This window comes from Peromyscus leucopus, chromosome 8b, assembly GCF_004664715.2.
Source record: "Peromyscus leucopus breed LL Stock chromosome 8b, UCI_PerLeu_2.1, whole genome shotgun sequence".
Classification (NCBI taxonomy): domain Eukaryota; kingdom Metazoa; phylum Chordata; class Mammalia; order Rodentia; family Cricetidae; genus Peromyscus; species Peromyscus leucopus.
In genome coordinates, this window is record NC_051086.1 from 56,079,799 (window position 1) to 56,099,233 (window position 19,435).

At 52.9% G+C, this 19,435-nt stretch overlaps 1 protein-coding gene across 2 annotated transcripts in view; it reads right to left on the reverse strand.

The window, feature by feature from the left end:
* Positions 1-19,435, reverse strand: part of Spns2 (sphingolipid transporter 2) — a 37,889-nt gene that overhangs the window by 11,965 nt on the left and 6,489 nt on the right. For both annotated transcript variants that reach the window (XM_028888686.2, XM_037201446.1), the window contains exons 2-3: positions 10,924-10,989; positions 218-354 (exon numbers count right to left, since the gene is read on the reverse strand). In XM_028888686.2, coding sequence (XP_028744519.1) covers positions 218-354; positions 10,924-10,989 — 203 coding nt within the window. The remainder of the gene's footprint in view (positions 1-217; positions 355-10,923; positions 10,990-19,435) is intronic.

Genomic DNA, 19,435 nt, shown 5'->3' on the forward strand with positions numbered 1-19,435 from the left:
TGCAAGTCTTTTGGTCCAGGCCAGTACAGAGGAGACCCTGTCTGCAGGGTTTATAACTGAATGCAAAGAAAGCTGCTATGGCTTTGCCTTGGGGGTGAAGCTCAGGAGCAGACCTCTGTCTACAGGAGCACAGACCAGCACTCCCCAAGGGACCTGTACATCGGACACGGGGTGTGTGTGTGGGGGGTGTAAGCAGGAGAACCATGGGGGACCTCACCTGCTGAGGGATGAAAGAGCTCGAGAAGGTGACGGCCGACCAGAAGAAGATGCCACAGCTGAGGATCACCTTCCTATTGAATCGGTCACCCAGGTAGCCGAAGATGGGGGCAGCCACCATGAAGCTGCAGATGAACACTGTGGAGAGAAGAGAGGAGAGCTGGAGGGTGTGTGGGTCCTGGCTAAGGCCAAGTGCAATGAGCCACAGCTGAGCCTGGATCCAGAGGGAGGAAGCAGCCCTGGGAGGACACCTCCAGCGCCTGGCACACAGAGCAGGCAGGGGGGAAGCATGGGATTAGGGGATATGGAGCTCCATCTCTTCTATCCCTCCAGTTTATTCCGTGTTCTGTGAGTCGTGGAATACTGGCTCACACAGAGTGCCAGCCCAAGGCTTCCTACCTCACAGATGAGGTCAAGATTCAGAGGGAAAGGCTCCACAGGTCGAAATGGGACCTTTGTCCGCCTAGCCCTGGGGCCTGAGTTCCTCAGGCTTTGCCATTTAGTTTTGCTTGCTTACTTTTTGAGATAAGGTTTCCTAAAGCCCACGCTGGCCAGAACTTTGCTACATAGCCAAGGATGACTTTGAACTTTGGATCCTACCACCCTCTATTTCCCATGTTCTAGGATTACAGGTGTACACCACCATACCTAGTTTATGTGCTACTGGGGATCAAACCCAGAGCCTCATGTATGCTAGGCAAGCACTCTACCAACTGAGCTACATCCCCAGCCCACATTGTTTTAAGACAACGCAGTGTTTTAAGCTCTCACTATGTAGGCCTGGCTGGCATGGAGCATGCTATGAAAACCAGGCTGGCCTCAAACTCACAGAGTTCTTCCTACCTCTGCCTCTCTATATTATGCTCGAGAGTGGGGCCGGAGAAATGGCTCAGAGGTTAAGGAGCAATTTTTGCTCTTGCAGAAGACTCAGGCTCAGTTCCCAGCACCCACACGGTGGCTCACAACCATCTGTAACTCTACTTCCAGAGGACCTGATGCCCTCTTCTGACCTCTGTAACCATCAAGCACTCATGTAGTTTCTCTACATGTAGAGAAACCTTCACACACATAAAATTAAAAACAACAACAACAACAACAACAAACTTTTACAAGTACTTAAGAGAAAGAGAGATTCAGGGAGGATAGGGGATCTGATACCTAAGGTCATGCAGCAAACAGGGCACACTTGAGTCTGGAACTCCAGGTCTTACCATCTGCCAGGTCACTCAGCTGCCTTCACTCCCAGCAGGCTACAGAGACTATCCTGAACACTGGAAACCCCGCCATTCACTTATTCACTCATGCATGTGTGCATTTATTCATTCAGAAAGTAGGGGGAGGGACACATCTTAGTTACTGTCCTATTGCTGTGAAGAGACACTGTGACAAAGGCAACTTATAAAGGAAAGCGAGGACTTCCTTACAGGTTTAGAGGGTGAGTCCATGACCCTCACCATGGGGAGTGTGGCAGCAGGCAGGCAGCCACGACGCTGGAGCAGTAACTGAGAGCTTACATCCTATCCCAAGGATGGAGGCAGAGGGGGAGCTAACTGGGATGGTGTAGGCTTTTGAAACCTCAAAGCCCACTCCCATGACACACCTCCTCCAAGACCACACCTCCTAATCCTTCCTAAACAGTCAATTAGGAACCAAACATTCAAATCCATGAGCCTGCGGGGGGCCATCCTCATTCAAACCACCACACTGTTGTAAGTTGCCTTGGTCCTGGGTCTCTCCACAGCAACAGAATAGTAACTAAGAGAGGGCATCTGCAATGCACTAATGTTAGGTGTCTGGGATTCATGGGTGAATGAACACCAGAGTCCTGCCTGCTTAGGACTTACATTCTAAGGAAGAAAAACACACAATAACACAATAGCCGTAATAATTAATAAGCTGTGTAAGAGGGTGAGGAATACTAGGGAGGATCAAAGGGCACGGACAGGAGATTAGAGTCTGGGAAGTTTCGCCTCAGCAAAGGCCTGTGGGAGACAAGGAAACGTTTACAGGAATACTGGAGCAGGCGGGAGTGCACTTAGCATGTCTGAGGGGCAGGAAAGGGGCCAGAGTGTCTGCCACAAAAGGACAAGGTTGAGAGGCCAGATGGAGTGGGCTCCTCCATGGGGAAGGCAGGAGGGTGCAGAGCAAAGAACTAATGACCTGGTCTTGTTCTGCCAGGACAATAGCATGGTAGAGAGTCAAGTGGGACTTGGAGAGAATGCCACTGTTGGTGGCGGTGGGAGGGGCTTGGCATGCCAGGTGAGATAAAGAGACTCAGGTGAGGCCGGTAGAGGCCAACCACACAGCAAGGCAGCCCCTGTCTCAAGGAAGGCAGTCCCATTGCCAGCAGGCAGATGGCCAGACAACACTGGCCTCTGCCTGCTGGGCTCCTGTGTGCATGGCTTAGCAGCCCCTGGGGAGGCAGCATTTAAGAGGGAGGAGGAATGGAAAGAGGAGGGCCGTGAGCAAGGCAAAGGGGCTGTGTAGAGGAACATGAAGGATCCTTCTCACTGCTGGACTTGAAAACACAGGACAGAGGACCTGGTAATTCAGGTCTGTAACTTAGGCTTTGAGCAGAATCAGTCCATCAGCCTCAAAGACATCCTGTCCAGGGTTCAAGCCCAGCTCTGCATCTTCTGAGCTAGGACCCTTCGCCAGGTCACATCTGTGTCCCCGCTTCATTGGTGTGTTGGTAAATGTGCAAAGACAGGTTCTCTAAAAAGGGTCAGAGGAGGGGGTCCATGATGCCTGGAGATTGTGCATCTCCATAGTATAAACACTCCCACCTAGCTGAGGCCAAGCCACCAAAGAGACATAAAGCTCAGCACTCAGTACCTTCCCAATCACAGGCTTTTCCCATTCAGTTAAAAGGAGTTTACCTCAAGCACACTGATAATAGCCTGATGTAGGAAAGTAATTAGGAAGTGATGACTCCTGAGCATTTATCAGCTTCTTTTAATACAAATCACTCAGTTGTAAGTTTATATAATTTAGTTCTGAACAATGGCTGTGTCTAACAAGCAGCTCACACAATTCCTAAAAATTTAACAATCGGCTCTCATGAGCCAGTCTGAGCCAGCTCTCCACGCCAACTTCCTCATCTGTAAAATGAAGATAAAAATAGCTGCTGCTCTGGGTGGCTTGAGTATTGGATGAGGCAGTGCGGGGGAAGGCGCTTCACGCCCTGCCCGGCTGGGTCAACAAGGCTCTGTTTACATTAGCCAGGGCCAACATTATTTCCTTACATCTACAGAAAGAATGCTTTCTTGTTAGGCCCGCCTCTCCAAGACCTACCCAAGATCAGATCAGGATGTGGACAAGGAAAAGCTTAGTCGCAAAGGGGCTTACACGTGTTTAGGGGAAGAGGAACAACTGCCTTCTGTATGCCTGTCTGAGCTGGGTGGGGAGTGGGCAGAGAAAATCAGAGTAGGAGATGCACAGCTCAATGTATTTAAAGCCTGGGAATCAGTAGGGAGCACCAAATCCTGGTGATGTCAAAGCAGGTAATAAAACATGCCTAGGAGTTCACCATGAGGATGACACTTTATACATATACATATACATATACATACACATATACATATATATACATGTATATGTGTATATATATATAAAACACTTTATATGTGTGTATCACATATATACGTCTCTCTATATATAAACCTTATCTATTATGTAAATTTTAAGTCTTCTAATCATATTGTGTGATGGTTAATGAAGTATAATGCTTATTGTTGTCAATAAGCCTGCAGTTGTCAATGATGGATCACTTATTACAGGCCAGGCCCTGGATATACTCTTGGCATATACATTCGTTATCTCAGTCAAATTCTTGCTAAAACTTCATTTTACAGAGGAGACAACCCGGCTAAAAGAAGTTATGTCACATGGCAAGTGTGTGGCTGAGCCAGAATTAAATCTCAGTTTACCCGTCTTTAAAGCCCTTGCTCTAAATTACATCACTTGCTGCTGGACTAGGAAGAAGATGGTCCCCACAGACGACCCTGAGGTCAGAGAATGTTCATGGTGTACTGGGACAGCAGGAGATGGGTCAGGCTGTAGTCTGAGAAGGGTATGGAGGGAGACAGGTCCCTAGACACCAGGACTGGGCTTGCATTCTGAGCCATAGCATGACCCCACCCCACCTCTGTGAGGAGGAATGCTTGGAAACTCTCCCACTGGATGACTGGAGGAACCTGAAGCAGGCACCCAGGCCTTGGTCATACCACACTGTCATCAACAGGCCAGCCTTCTGGCTCTCCCACCCTGACTTTTTGCTCATGCAGTGGGCAGGAACACCAGGGCTGGTAGGCTTCTGTAAGCAGTGCACCTGTTCCCACCTGCCAGTCCAGCCTGCCACTCCCCCAAACTCCTCCACTCCATCAAAAAACTTGAGCCCTACTTTTCTGTACCCACATAACTGCTGGGGCCACTGAGGCTCCAAGGGGTAGAGGAACACACCCTGAATAACATAGCAAGCTGGGACCTCAGTGCCTTCCCCATAGGAACAAAGGAATCCAGGGTCAGGAATGTGCCGGGTCATCTTTGAAGCCTCATCCCTCAGACTCCTCCTAGCCCTCAGGAGCATCACTGGCCAGCGGCAGGCCTTGCACACTGTCAGGATAGGGACGGGAGGAACAGCCCAGGCAAAGGCCTGGACAGTGAACTATGTCCCTTGGGAACAATGGGCACTGAGAGGCTTACAAAGCCATCAGGCTGCTCTGCTGGAAATAAAGACCAGCAACAGCTAGAAGCTTCCGGTGCCTTCCACTCCTGCCCCATGGTCTTTGTGGGAGGAGAGCTTTCAGACCAGACTGGCTGCCCCGCCCCCAACCTCAATATAGGCAGAGTGGCTTTCCCGGCAGTTCCCGCATACACGAGGACATCCTGTGGCCAGGGTGTGGGGAAGACCTCACTCAGCTCACGCTTGCTGAGCCCACAGGTCTGGGACAATGGAGCTGTAGGGCAAGGAGCCAGGCAGAGGGGGCAGGGTACCGGGGCTACTGTTGATGGGAGGAGTCTAGCTCAGTATCAGAACTCAGGCGCCAAGCCACACTCTCTCTCCTTCACAGAGCTGGCTCAAGGCCATCAGGAAAAATGGAAGGGAGCCTGGGAGAGGGGTGCCAGGCATCATGGATGATGCATGTAACCCTAGCACTCAAGAGACTGAAGCAGGAGGATTGCATGCTTGAGACCAATTTGAGGTACATGGTAGGTTCAAGGCCAGTCTGGGATACATAGCAAGACTTTGTTTCAAAGTAAAATGAAAAGTGCTTAGGACATAGCTCAGTGGCAGAGCACTTACCTAGTAAGTGCTAGGTCCTGGGTTTGATCACCAGTACCACAAAAGAAAAACAAGACAGATGGGTGGCTGAATGACATGTCTGAGGTGTCATCTATTTCCTGTGGCTGACACAGAGCTCATGTGCTAACATCTAGAAGGTGGGAGCAAGCCTCACAGGGGATCTGCATGACAACCACAGCCCTATCTATGGTAGGAGATGCCACTCTCGCTATACGTGGGGCCTGCCTGACCAGAGAAAGTGGCATCAGAGTAGGAGATGGCAAGGTGGTTGCCAGGGGAGTCACTGTGGCTGTGGAGTCTACCTCCTGCCCCTGCCTGGCCTGGCTGAACCAGGGCTATGTTTCCCAAGTCCAAATTCCAGTTGGCTGCTATTTCAAGAAGACACACAACCCTCCACATCCTGTGGGCAGGGAGGAGACTCAGACAGATGTGGGCAGCCTCTGCCATTCAGGCACAACCCAGGCCACCCTAGCCGATGGATGGGGTAGACACAGGGCACACATGGCTCCTCTGGTGGCATCTGGGATCCCTCCACATTCAGCCCCTCAGGCAGGAAGAATCCACCATTGCTCTCTTTACACTCCACTCTGGACAGAAAGCCGGCGCTGGCCTCTCCAGCCACAGGTGGGTGGCTTCTTGGGCCTCCTTTGGACATCAGGCCCTGGAACAGTGGCCGTGGGGCTGCTCAGCTTTGCCTGTGGAACTTAAGTCTGCTGAAGCAGAGCATGTTGCTGGGCTGATCAAGATGGAAAAGGAGCAAGACACTGTCTGGTTTCAGTCTGAACCATCTCTTCCTCTAACCCTACCCCATCCTGGCACTTCCTGTGGCCCCACAAACTCAAGCCTCCTCTGCCATCCATTCCTGCACTAGGCAACAGTGTGAACACGTTGATGCATACAGCTTCAGGGACTGCCCTGCTCTCACGCCTGCCTTCTCCCTATTGCTTCAAGACAAAGCCAGGAACCTTAGCCCAGTCTTCAAGCCCTTCACAGGAATGTCCTACTGATTCTTCTGCCTCCTCTTCCTCCATTCTCCCCATACCGCAGCTCACGCTGACCAATTTCAGGTCACAAAGGCCAGGTGACATCACAAACAACCATCACACCCACTGTCCCTTCCCTGTGTTGCATGGACACTGATTCCCTCAGATCTATTTTCTAATTTGTTTATTTTCTCTTCAACTAGACTCATCAATGTATCTAATTGTCACCTTATTTTACACCAAATTTTTTTTTTTTAACTTCTAGTAGTTTCAGGTATTTTAAACATCTTCCTGTTCTCTTTTCAATGATGCTATTCTTTTTTTTTTTTTTTTTTTCCAAGACAGGATTTCTCTGTGAAACAGCCCTGGCTGTCCTGGAACTCACTTTGTAGAGCAGGCTGGCCTCGAACTCACAATGATCCACCTGCCTCTGCCTCCTGAGGGCTGGAATTAAAGGTGTGTGCCACCACCACTGCCTGGCATTTGCTATTCTTTTTATATATATCATGACTTCCTTTGAACTTTAAAACTAAGCATTCCTAGGGCTTTTTTTTTTTTTTTTTTTTTGAGACAGGGTCTCACTCTAGCTCAGGCTATCCTGGAATTTGTTCTGTAGCCCAGGCTAGTCCTAAACTCATAGTAATCCCCTTGCCTCAGCTTGGGGATGTCAGGTGTGAGCTACCACGCCTAGCTAATTATACCTATTTCTACAATCCTTTAAAAACTAGGCTATTCTCTGCAGTTCTTCAAGCTGTTTCCAGGACCTGCTTCTCACAAAGATGAGTTGCCTGTGGCCTCTATTTTTTTCCCCTGGTGCTGACGATGGAGCCTAAGGCCTTGAACCTGTGAGGCAAGCACTCCATTACATCACATACTCATCACATTCTCTGCCCTACTGTGTGTGCTATTCATTTTTTTTTTTTTAATCCTGGTGTGATCAGACACCAGACGGCCTGGGAATTGATCATCTAGATCATCAGGCACTGTTCGTTTTGGATGTGGATTTGTCTTCAGGGAGGGCTGTCACTTGTGTCCACGCCGTCTCGACATCATGAAGGCTTCCCTAAAGAGTCCCTTGGATTTGCTTTTGCTGGGGTCCCTGGAAACAGATGGCTTCCACGGAAAAAGGAGTAAGCAGCAGGCCCGAGGGTGCCAGGGCTGGCAGCAGGCTCTCTGCAGAGAGTCAGAGGCAGGCAGGAAACATCTGCCTGGAATGGGAACACGACCAGCCGAGCCGTCGGCCAGCCTAGACAAGCTTGGGATCAGGAGCCTGCCTGAGTTCTGAGGGAAAACTGAGTCAGCCTCGTGACCCTGGAAGCCCAAGCCAGCAGTGGCCTGAGCTTCGGGTACAAACGCCTTCCCCAGCCTGGAAGATGACCAGCAACGCACCTAGGAAGCTACAGAACCAGCACATGGGGGAGGCCCGTGGTGCTAGTCTGCTTTTGCGCACGTTTGAAATTTTTGTGAAAATGTCGTTCCGAACACTGCCAAGGGCCCAGCACATACAACTGCCCCTGGTGCTCTGAAGCACATGGCCGCAGCTCCATCTCCCAGTCCAGCTTTTGACGGCAGCTCTTTGCTTCTGGCACCTGGGAATTCCCTGTTAGCTTTCAAGTACAGCTATGTAATTTAAACGGGTTTTCTCTGCATATTTCTCCCAGCTAGGAGAGCGAGGTGTGTGGGGGTGGGAGCAGGGGTGGAGGGAGAGATGGGGCTCTGACATCTACTGACAAACTGACCAGATGTCCTTTCCCATGAATGAAAAAGCCCCGCTGAAATATTCCCTCTTCTGGGAAGCCTTTCCCACCCGCCACCAGCCACAGCTAGGCGCACACTCAGCCGTCTCTCTCCAGGCTCCACACTGAACCCTGGACCTGAGCCGTAACTGAACGGCATTTTCTGCGACCACTGACGGTGGGGACTCTGCTTGCTAGAAGGGTCTGAGCGTGAACAACACCCAGCCCAGGGCATGCCAAGCAACAGCTTCAGTAGCTGCTATCGCTTCCGGGGTGAGCTATGGAGGCTCCCCCGATGGCTAGAGTTCTACTGTGGGCTGCCACGGAAGCCAGGCTGAGCCTGCAGCACTGTACAAGGGGATGCTGACAGTGGACCCCTTCCCAGGGGCTAACAGGAAGGGCAGGCCCAAACCAAACCCTCTATCTCCTCACAATCCTCCCAGCCCCAAAGCCCTTGGAGCCCACAAATAAACTGTTCTCAGCCCTGGCCCTTTGATCCAGGCAAGCAGTAACACTTCACTGGCGCCCTCCACCAGCTCCGACCTTATCAGGCTCAGCGGAGAGACAGGTGCCCGGGGCACAGGCCAATTAGGTGCCTTGCTCTGGTGCCCACTGAGTCACATCCTGGTTGAGCTTGCCCAGCTTCTTAGCTGAAATGGCCAACAGGGTGAGGACACTGCAGGGAGCCATCCCAGCTGCATCACAGTAAACATCAGGGTGAAGGCCGTGGGGCAAGGACTCACGAGACTCTGAGAAGGCTGGGAGTTCTCATCTGTGGGGACACTGGGATGCCAGACACTCAAACTCCAAGAGCCAAGAGGGCAGCAGCATGCAGAGGCAGGGTCCCTCTGCCACAAGCCCTCACTCAGCAAGTTGCTCCCCTCCCTTGGCCCACCTCTTTCACCAGCAAGAGAACTTGGCAAAGGGAGCCCATAGGGTTCTGGAACAATCAAAGGAGACCATATTTGTGGGGGACCTGTCCACTTCCAGCCAGGTCCCTGGAGATCAGTAGGGAACCATGCGCCCTCTTATGAAGAGAGAATCCAACCTGGAAGGTACTTGCTGAAGGAATCAGGGCCTGACCTCCTACATTCTCTGGAACTGGTACCTCCCATCCCCCCGAGAGGTCAGGTAGGACTGACCACACTCAGGGTAGTTGAAGGAAGCTGGCATACAACCTCCCTCCAGATCACCAGCAAGGCTAGGACCAGAGGGATAAGGTTCATCCAGGTTCCTGGGGACTCAGGGACCATGTGTGGTAGGGGCCAGGGTCTAGGAAAGCTGTGCAGTGTACTCTTCCCATACCACCACTGGCCAGGACCCCTTCCTCTGGGTGACCACTGTGCACAGAGCAGGACGGCCCAGCCAGGGAGGCCAGGAAGCAGAAAGAAAGGCCTGGGCTCATGGCTTGGGTGGAGGCCACAGCTGTTGGGGTAGAATTCTGACCACTATGTGGACATGAGACCACACAGCCTTGCCCCTCCTTAGTTAAGTGTCACTTGTTAAGAAGGAGTCCTACAGCCAGTAAATAGATCTCTCTCTGAGCCAGAGACCCTATCCAGGATCTTTGCTCAGGGACAAGGAGCTGGGTGCTCTCTGAGGGGCCTGGGCAGGTACTGCGTGCCATAGCAGTGTCATTCAGGGAGCTCTAGGGGCCATTGTGCATACGGAATGCCACCTAGACAGGTCAGGCAGGTTCCAAGGCAGATTCCCTCCACCCCCACCCTCCCAGAACAGCTAGACTGGGGAAGGGTTCATGGGCTGGAATGCAAAACCAGAGAGAGCTCTCCCACACACCAGCCTGCCTAGGGTTCACAGCCAGATGAACTCCAGGCCCAGAGACAGGCTGGAGTCATTACAAGGTTGGAGGCCAGTCAAGACCAGACATCCTGGGATCCCATACTGGACTGAGTTTCCAGCAGACCTTCAAGAGCCAGCTTAGGCCATGATGGTAATAGCCAAAGCTAGGCCAGGGAGCCAAGAGTACAGACCCTACAGGCCCCTGAAGGGTAGGGCAAGGAAGAGGGAGACATGGTCTCTGTCTCCAGACGGGAAACTGAGAGGCTAGGGCAGCTGCACAGTGGCTTCCCCTGTAGCCTCTGTTGTATTTGCCACAGCCCAGAAGACCTTAGGTCCTGCCTCTGATGGCCCATGGGGAGGCCGGGATCCTAGGAAAGAGAGGCAGGAACCCTCAGGCCAAGCCTAGACAGGACCCAGGACCTCAGGGTCCCTCAGAAGCTGACAGGTGGTGGCATCCCTTGTCATTCAAGAGGTAATTCCTAAATGGATCAGAATGAAGGCGTGGAGGGAGGTGCAGTGACGGGAACAGGGACTGAGGCTCCGCTGGCATCACCCACATCACTGGCTCCCCTTTTACCAAGCGGGCCAAGACACTGGGTACCGCTGACATCTTAGAACCCCAAGAAGGGTCCCCTTGGTGGGCTTCGGCTCCGACCCTGTGCTTTCCGTTGTCTCTACACCCACTTGGGATAGGTGCGTGCATTTTGTTTTACAAGAAAAGAAGCTGGGCCTTAGAAGGACAGGGCCCATGGTGGAAGGCAATAGTGGGACTTTGCTGCAATGCCTACCCTCGTTCTGATTTGAGGACAGAAGAGACCAAGAGAATGAAGGCTGAGCAGAGCTGCTCCCCCTGGGCAGATAGTGAGGTAAGAATAGGCCTTACCTGACTGCAGCAAGCCGGCGCCCCGGTCCTTGACCCCAAAGTGCTGCTGGATGTCCAGAAGAACACCTGGAGGGGAGACAGAGGGTGCTTACTGCAACGTCTAATGCAAGGGTATTCCCATTAGCTGCCCCGGTCTCAGATCAGCCTGGCCCATCTCCCACATTCCTGCCCTGATGTGACCTCCACTTTGCCTAGGCTATCCAGACCACTGGGAAGCTTGGGGTGCCAGCCCCCCCTCCTCTACTTTCCATGCTCAGCCTGGGCATGAGATCCACTCATCAGCCATGGCAGGAGCCTGAAGTATAAAAGCAGAGCAAGGCTCTCCTGTGGTTACCCCATACGACTGACCTCTGCCTTGCCTGTGCTCCACCCTGGGTGAGAGAGCAGGACCTGAACCATAGGCCTGGGTCCTGTTCTCTGCCATTCACAAAGTCCCCAGCTAAAGAGCAAAGTGCAGCCACAGCCAGTTGTGGAGACAACCGGTGACTAGAAACGAGGACCAAGTGGCTTAAGGCAACATTCACACACATGCACGCACGCGCGCGCACGCACACACACACGCGCGCACGCACACACACACACACACACACACACACACACACACACACACACTCCACTCATGCCAGCTGCCCTCATGACCAGGACTCCAATTCCCAGACACAGAAAGCAGGCCTCAGGGAAACAGGTCCTAGAGGCCATGACTGCTCCCCACCCAGCCCCATCCCCTCACCTCACCCCCCCACCCCCCCCCCCCCCCCCCCACCCCCGTCTACCACCTTTGCTCTCCACTAGGGCTCTGACCGTCAACAGAAGCTAAAGAAAACCTACAAATCATCCACTGCTGATAGACAAAGCCACAGCTGCACTACAGACCCCAGATCACTTCTGTAGCTCTTAGTCAAGTCTCCAGAGTCAGCAGCCCCAGTAGCTTAGCCCAGGGCCCCACTGGGCTTATCTCTGTGGACAGAAGGACCACCAGGCCACAGTTCTTTACCACAGAGAAGGGGTTAGAGAGAGAAGAGGAAGAGACGACGCCCTGCCTTCAAGAGCTGCCCACACGGGGAGCAGAGGCCCTTGGGGACCCTGGAGCTTTCTCTGACAATAACAGCATTACTGGTGACTGGCGGTTTGTGTTGCTGGGTGTGAAATACCATACAGCCCTGTGAGACCGCACTGTTATCCCACTGGACAGGTGAAGAAACTGAGGCACAGGAGATTGAACCATAAGCTCAAAGTCACCAACATGGAAGGAGGAGTCAGGGACTGCTGAGCACTGTGTCTGAGTCTAGTATGACAGATGGAGTGGGGGCACCAAATGTCATTGTCCCTCTTCAGGCCCTTCTGGGAAGCTGAGGGATCTCGCCGGCTATAGGGCCAGGCCTGGCTGGTAGCTGGCAGCCTGACAGTCGGGAGAAAGCATCTTCCTCTCTAATTCCCTGAGTGGATTCTCCATAATTACGCTAATGAAGAGGCAGTGTGAGGTCTAGCTAATGACTTAATAACCAAGGTCTAATGGGGCAATGCCCCTGCCACAAAGCTGCATAGTAGGAGCTAGGCCTGCAGACGGACAGAGTCACTATGCAGGACCAGAGAAGCCCTGACCAGCCTCAGAGGCCAAGAGGCAATGCCAATGGGCTCAACCTTGGGGAACTGTCCACACTCACCTCGCAGGCCCTAGCCCATCCCTCCTGAACCACGCCTCCTCTCTCTCAGTCACTGTCACCTGTGAATCCACAGTGTACAAGCCCTTCCTCAGGTCACAGACAACAGGTCCACAGCTCTGCCAACCCTGCCCTCCTGTCCCATTTCCTGGATGACAGCCCCACCTCTCACACTATCCAATGCCTGCTTCCACACTCCAAACGCCTCTTCTCCAGCCTGGCCTTGGCTCACTCTACCGATCGCTGCCCTCCTTCAAGATTGGCTCCCACGCCGCCTCTTCTAAGCAGTCTTCCCTATTTCTCCCTCTTCTGTCAGGCTCAGTCAGTCACTGCCCAGTGTCTCTTGGTCCATCCTGATAGTAGTGCTGACCCCAAGGATGGGTCAGGATGAGTTTGTTCAGTGGGGAAGACACACCACACGGGTCGTAGGGGTACTCTGGGGACCCACTGTGACTGGGAGCTAATGCCATTAGTAATTGCTTCCTGGTAAGTTCTGGTATTGAGAGGCTCTCAGGGCAAATCTGAACACACGCGCCTGGTGTTCGAGTTGCCACCTCCATTCTGCACATGACTAAACCAAGGGTAAGGGGGAGGAAGCCACTGTCACACACCACCTCAGGCTCTGGACATGAGCTTTGAAATCAGGTCTTGAAATACGGAAGGGAAAAAAAAACAAGCTTTGTTTCTGTCAATGGACTCTCATAACAGATAGCTTCTGTGAGCAAAGGTCAAGGCAGGGGGTCTCCACAGAGCACACAAGCCCTGGCGGCTGCAGCAGACACAAAGGGGGAACCGGTCACTTCAGCTCTGACAGTGTCCACCAAAGGAGGCATCAGACTCCCCAGGGTGAAGACTCAGTCCCAAGGCTGCTCCCCATGGCAGGTGCCCGTCATAAACCCCAGGCTGTCCTGTGGGGTTCCCACAACCCCTCAAGTTCAATTCATTTGCTAGCACAGCTCATAGAACTCAGGGGGAACACGTGCGCTCAAGCACACACCACACACACACACACACACACACACACACACACACACACACACGTCTATGACAAAGATTTCAGAGTACACATAGAACAAAGCCTGCGTTGAGACATGTGGGGAGGGGCATGGGCCTCCTCACCTCCTAAAACATCACCTTGCAGGAACCTTCCAGCACCCCTGCTCTCCAGTCGTTTGGGATTTTTGTGGAGGCCTTGTTAGATAGGCCTGATTCATTGAACCCTTGACCAGTGGTAATCAGCTCAGTCCCCGGCTCCTCCCTCTTCTGTCCCAGCTTTCCAACCTTGCCTTCAGTGACCAGCCCCTATACTGAGGCTCCCTGGGGGCAGGACCGCCAGCCAACTCATTAGCATGCCGAATATGCTAATCCTTTCGAAGAAAATTCCAATGATTTTGGTGAAAAGTAAAGAGGCTCTCTTGCTGTCCTCTGCCCTGCCTTTTCCTGCTTCATATTTATCCCCTAGCTCAGGGCCCAGCACAGAGCTGGTCCCCAGGGACAGTAAGGGGCAGGATGGATATAGATTGATAGGTGGTCATGGGTAGGGCATAGGCCATGGGGAGCCTATAACAAGGACAGCCTCAGAGCTGGGTAGATAAAGGATGGGTATCAGGAGGGAATGGGAGAATGAACTGCCCTGCCCCCACCTTCCCCCCACCACCCATCCTGAGTCTGTGGCTGTCTGCCCACCACCAAAGGAAGGGCCTGGGTCTAAAGTTATGAGAGCCCTCTTTCTTTTTCTTTTTTTGGTTTTTCGAGACAGGGTTTCTCTGTGTAGCTTTGCGCCTTTTCCTGGAACTCACTTGGTAGCCCAGGCTGGCCTCGAACTCACAGAGATCCGCCTGGCTCTGCCTCCCGAGTGCTGGGATTAAAGGCGTGCGCCACCACCGCCCGGCGAGAGCCCTCTTTCAGGGAAGGAAGTTGTATCAAAACCTGTAAAACCTTCCAGCTAGTCACTCCCTACCCGGTGGTTTTCCAGCTTGACATTTGCCTCTGCTTCCAGGAAGCTTTCCCTGACTTCTCCATTCTCCACACGCAGACAGGCATCCAAGGTCCCCAGGAACTCTAGGGACGTTTAGAAGCCAGGGTACAGGAAGTTTGGAGTCCCCTCTGCCACCTGCCCTAAAGCTATGGGTAGAAGGCCCGAGTAACCTTGTTGCAGAGCATCAAAAGAGGTCAGGCCCCTCGGAGCCTTTCTAGGTCATTTTCTGTCTTTCCGGCCTGGGGAGAGGCAGGAGAACAGGATCCCGATAGCCACTGGCATGGGAAGCATGTGTCACAGCAGCTCATAGCTGGCTCACATTTTCCTCTGGGCTCCAGCCTGGCGCAGGCACATACATCCTCTCTTTTCTACCACAGCCTTACATTGACTCTTTCCTGGAGGCTGAGGTTTGCTGGGTCACAGGATGGGCCTCAGGCCCAGGAGCAGCTTCCCACAGCTCAGGCCAAGCCCGGCCCCCTGGCCCACCAGTTCCAGCCAGGGAGGGGACAAGGTGGGGTTCCCACCCCAGTATGGTTCCCACCTATTCTAGCCTGAGGCCAGCCTCTCCAGGAAGCCACCCCACCCACATTCACAAGGGCCACAGGGTCTCTATCCCCAAGGACACATACTCTGGAATAGCAGAATCCCTGAATTCTCAAATCCATTCACAGCCATCATACCCCTCACAAATCTCTGAGGGAAGGCTCTCCTTTCCTCATAGGATCCTGCATCTGTCAGCCTCTATCTGGTACCTCCTTCACAGCAGCAGCTCTTGAAATGCCACCCCTCCATGGGTCTGGGAATGTGGCTCAATTGCTAGACTGCCTGCCTAGCACTCACTGCTCCGATTCTGATTCCCACCACCTCATATACTAAGTGTGGTGGTGCATGATGCCTCTAGTCCATCATTCAAGAGGTAAAGAGACAGGAGGATCAGAAGTTCAAGATATCTTCGGCTATATCGCAAGTTCAAGGCCAGCCTGGGCTACATGTGACCTCCAAACAAAACAAGACAAAAATAGAGTTCTGCTCTCCAAATTGTGTCCTCACTCAGGGTGGACAACCCGGAGTGACTTACCCCAGACTCTCCTCTCATCCTTCAGCTTCCCAGCTTCTCTTTCCACAGCTGCCAGCTGACTCCATCCCTAAGCAGCACCGCTGAACAACACCCAGGCTTCCGTGGCAGTCACCTGTAGTCCTTCTTACCATCCTCAATCCCATGAACAAGCCCCGAGATCCTCAGCCTAGCCGGCAGATTCCCTGCGTCTAGCCCTTGCTTGCCCCTGTTCACCGCTCCTGCAGCCAGACCTCACCAGCATTTAGCAATCGCTGACTAGGTTCCAGGTGAATAAGGCTCTAGAACCCTCAAGGCTATTCCTGGACTCAAGAGGCTGCTGCTGCAGCCTGGTGGAGGTCAGCTCTGGCCGTGCCTCAGAATCACCCACAACTTCCTCGAGACCTGCTGACTCAGCCTCTGGCTGGGTGATACTACAACAGACAAGAGCAAGGTGAAGAGTGCTCACCATGTGCCAGGTCCAGCTCTGAGAGTATTGCTGTCCCTGGCTGCTCAGAGCCTTCTGAGGTTCTCCATTGCTGCCTGGATAAAGCTTAGGTGTCCAGCACTTAAGACTTCTGTGATCTGACCTGACTTGGCATGCATGTACACACACATGCACACACACATACACACACACAGAGCACTAAGCTCTAGTTGTGGCCACTCACTTCTCTGGACCCCCATTTCTTTCCTGAATAAATAGACAGAAGGGAGGAACTAGGCTGGCCACAAACCTGCCCAAGACTTTTAGTCACTTTTAGAGAGGGTGCCTCCCTCACCAGGCCTGGCAGTATATACCTGTAAGCCCACTTACTTGGGAGGCTGGGGCAGGAAGATTAAAAGTTTAAAGCCAACCCAGAAACTTAGACAGTGTCTCAAAATAAAAGTAAAAGGAGAGCCAGGCATGCTGGTTAATGCCTTTAATCTCAGCACTCGAGAGGCAGACAGGCAGGTGGATCTCTGAGTTTGAAGCCAGCCTAGTCTACAGCCAGGGAGAGACACCGTCTAAAAAAAAAGTACAAAGAGGGCTGAGGGTGTGGCTCAGCGACAGAGCACTTGCCTAGCACATACAAGCTCCAGGTTGACTGTCCAGGACCAAGAATCTATAAACACACTGTCCAGAAGCCACTGGCCAGGCAAATGAGAAGCCCCTGTGACTACCCACTTCACAGCCAGTACTGCCCCTGTGCCCCTTCCGGGGATGTCCAGTACCACCTGTTAAGATCCACTTTATCCTCCCAAGTCCAGAACCAAGGTCCCATCCAAGAGAGTATCCTTTCTGCCTCTGAGGCTCTTGGTGAGGTGCAGCCTGTGACCCTCAGAGGACCCTAGAGTTGGACACCCTCTAGCCCTACTCATATTCCAGCTGTGCCAGAGAGGCTCCTGGTGAAGCCCATCATGGTCAGTAGCTCCAAGAGACCAACCCCTAACCCAGGATGCCAGGCCTCCTCCAGCTAATCCCATCCTGTTGACGCCAGAGTCCTCAAAAGGCCAAATGTAAGAAAAGGCCACATTGCTGGGTGCGGTGGTGTACCCCTTTAAACCCAACCTGCTCTACGAGCATCCCCACCCCCCAAGAAGGAAAAGAAAAAGGCCACACTGCCCTTGGGAGCCCTCCATGCCTTAGGCAGCCTCAGATACAAGGCCAAGACAGAGTGACCTTGAAGGCTCCTCTTGCTTAGTTATCCAGAACAGTCCATGTGGTACTCAAACCTGTCCCCCAAGCCACATTCACCTGCCTTAGCCTCTCCTGAAGCAGCGGTCAGCTTAGCGGAATTCTCAGAAGCATGGACTCCAGGGTCAGACCATCTGGGTTTAAATCCTAGCTTTTCTACCTTCCCTACTGTGTGACCTTAGGAAAGCTACTTAACTTCTCTGAGGTAGTTTCCATTTTTATGACTTGATTTTGCTTCCCATGACTATTAGGAGGCTTGAGCAGGTTAATCCATTTGAAATGTTTAGAACAGAGTCTGCACATGGTAGGTACTCCATACATATCATATGGGTCATCCTTGACCAAAGTGGGGCAGGATGCAGCCCCAGCCCAGATAACTGACCTTTCAGTGTTCTTTTCTCTGAAATGAGGTGGATACCTGGAAAAGCAGGCCCTAGAGATCTAAAGGGATGTACCATACTGCCCTCAGCCAGTCCCTCTCAGAAAACTGGTCCTTGTGTGGTGGCCTCGGCATTGGCTCCCTGTGGGAGTATTTCCCATCCAGTGCTTGGCAGCTTTCTACCCTGGTAATTATAGGGGCTCAAGAGCCTGGATCTGGGTGGCTATGGCCAGGAAGCCACAGCCTGGGGACCCAGCCCAGATGCACACACACACTCCCAGACCAACCCCTGCCTTGTCCTTCAGGACCAAGCTGACCAACACATCTGCCCCCTTCTTAGCACCTCAGTTGCGGATTTAAAAGGTAGCTGAGCATCCCGACACATCTTCACTGGGTATGTTCTAACTCACATATGTGGAACCTGCTTCTTCAACGCCATCCTGTAAAGCTAGGCCATTAATATCCGGACAGTCGAGGGTGATTTTTGGCTGGGACCATGTTGGTAAGGAGCCCCAGCCTGGAAGTCTTGGTCCCTTTAGGAAAACCCCTTCCTTCTCCAGAGACCTGCCACAGACCTCCAAGAGCTCTGAGGATGTCCCTCCTCATCAAACTCCTGCCAGGGTGGGTGGGACCAGCCACTGGCCTGTGGTTCTACTCTATCATTTGGGGCTGCCTTTCCTGGAACCAGACTCAGCCTTAGCAATTTAGGGCACTGCATAGCCACTCCTTTCCAGCTCAGCCACACAGCCCTGGCCTGGCCCGGCACCTCCCCAGATCACCAGGGGCCAGGCACAAGGTGGCCACAGCCTTATCTTGACCCTCAGAGGTGTGGGCGGTATGACCATCAGAGGTGATATGAGGCCAAGGAGTGGGGCAGAGAACATAGGGAAGAGATAAGGGGCCTGAACTGTGTTGGCTTGAGCCCATACACCCTCAACTTTCTGTGTCCTGCACCACTGGCCACAGAGCCTGGGGGACTTCTGCTTCCATATCTCAGAAGACATGGGGCAATAGCCAAGGACCAAGCAGGTTTGGGCCCAGGCCCTCTCAGTCAAATCCTGATCCTTGCCTGGGAGTCTCACTCAACAGACCACAGCTGGGTGCAGGGAGACCCGACCAAGGTCTGTCGCTGAGCTGAGGGCAGAGGGGAGGTAAGAGACCAGAACTGTGTCCCCTGTACCTCCAGATCAGGCAGTGCCTTATCTTTGCTGGCTCACTCCTGCCTAGCCAACAGGAGAGGACTGGACCAGCTCTCTATTTCACAGGATCTCACTGCAGGGCCAGGGCTGCCTTATCCATAGGTGAGACAGGGAAAGCCATCACTGTGCCCTCCCAAATGCCCTCCTAAATGCCCAGAAGTGGCTCTACCTGGGGTGAGGTGATCCCCATTGTCCAGGCTGAAGGCTGACTGGACAGACAAGGGCAGGCTTGTCCCACTTCCTCTCATTTCCTTCCAGGAAATGCCAGCCCAGAGGTTCATTGTGCACCGTGGCCAGGATAAAAGGGCAGAATCCACCAAGCCATGGCCATAGAGGGCCAAGCCTCTGCACATGTCCTTCATGGTCGTGTCGTCCCCCCCCCCCATCCAGCTAGCCTATCCCATTCCAAAGATGGTGTTCTGGGGCTGGCAGAGCTGGATCATCTAACTGCTGCCCAGGCCGGTGCCAGCCTCCCATGTACACTGGGATCACAGATATGTCAGCCTCTTGAGGCTGGAAGGAGATAGTGGCCCTGTCGAAGGGACATGTACCATGATGGAAGC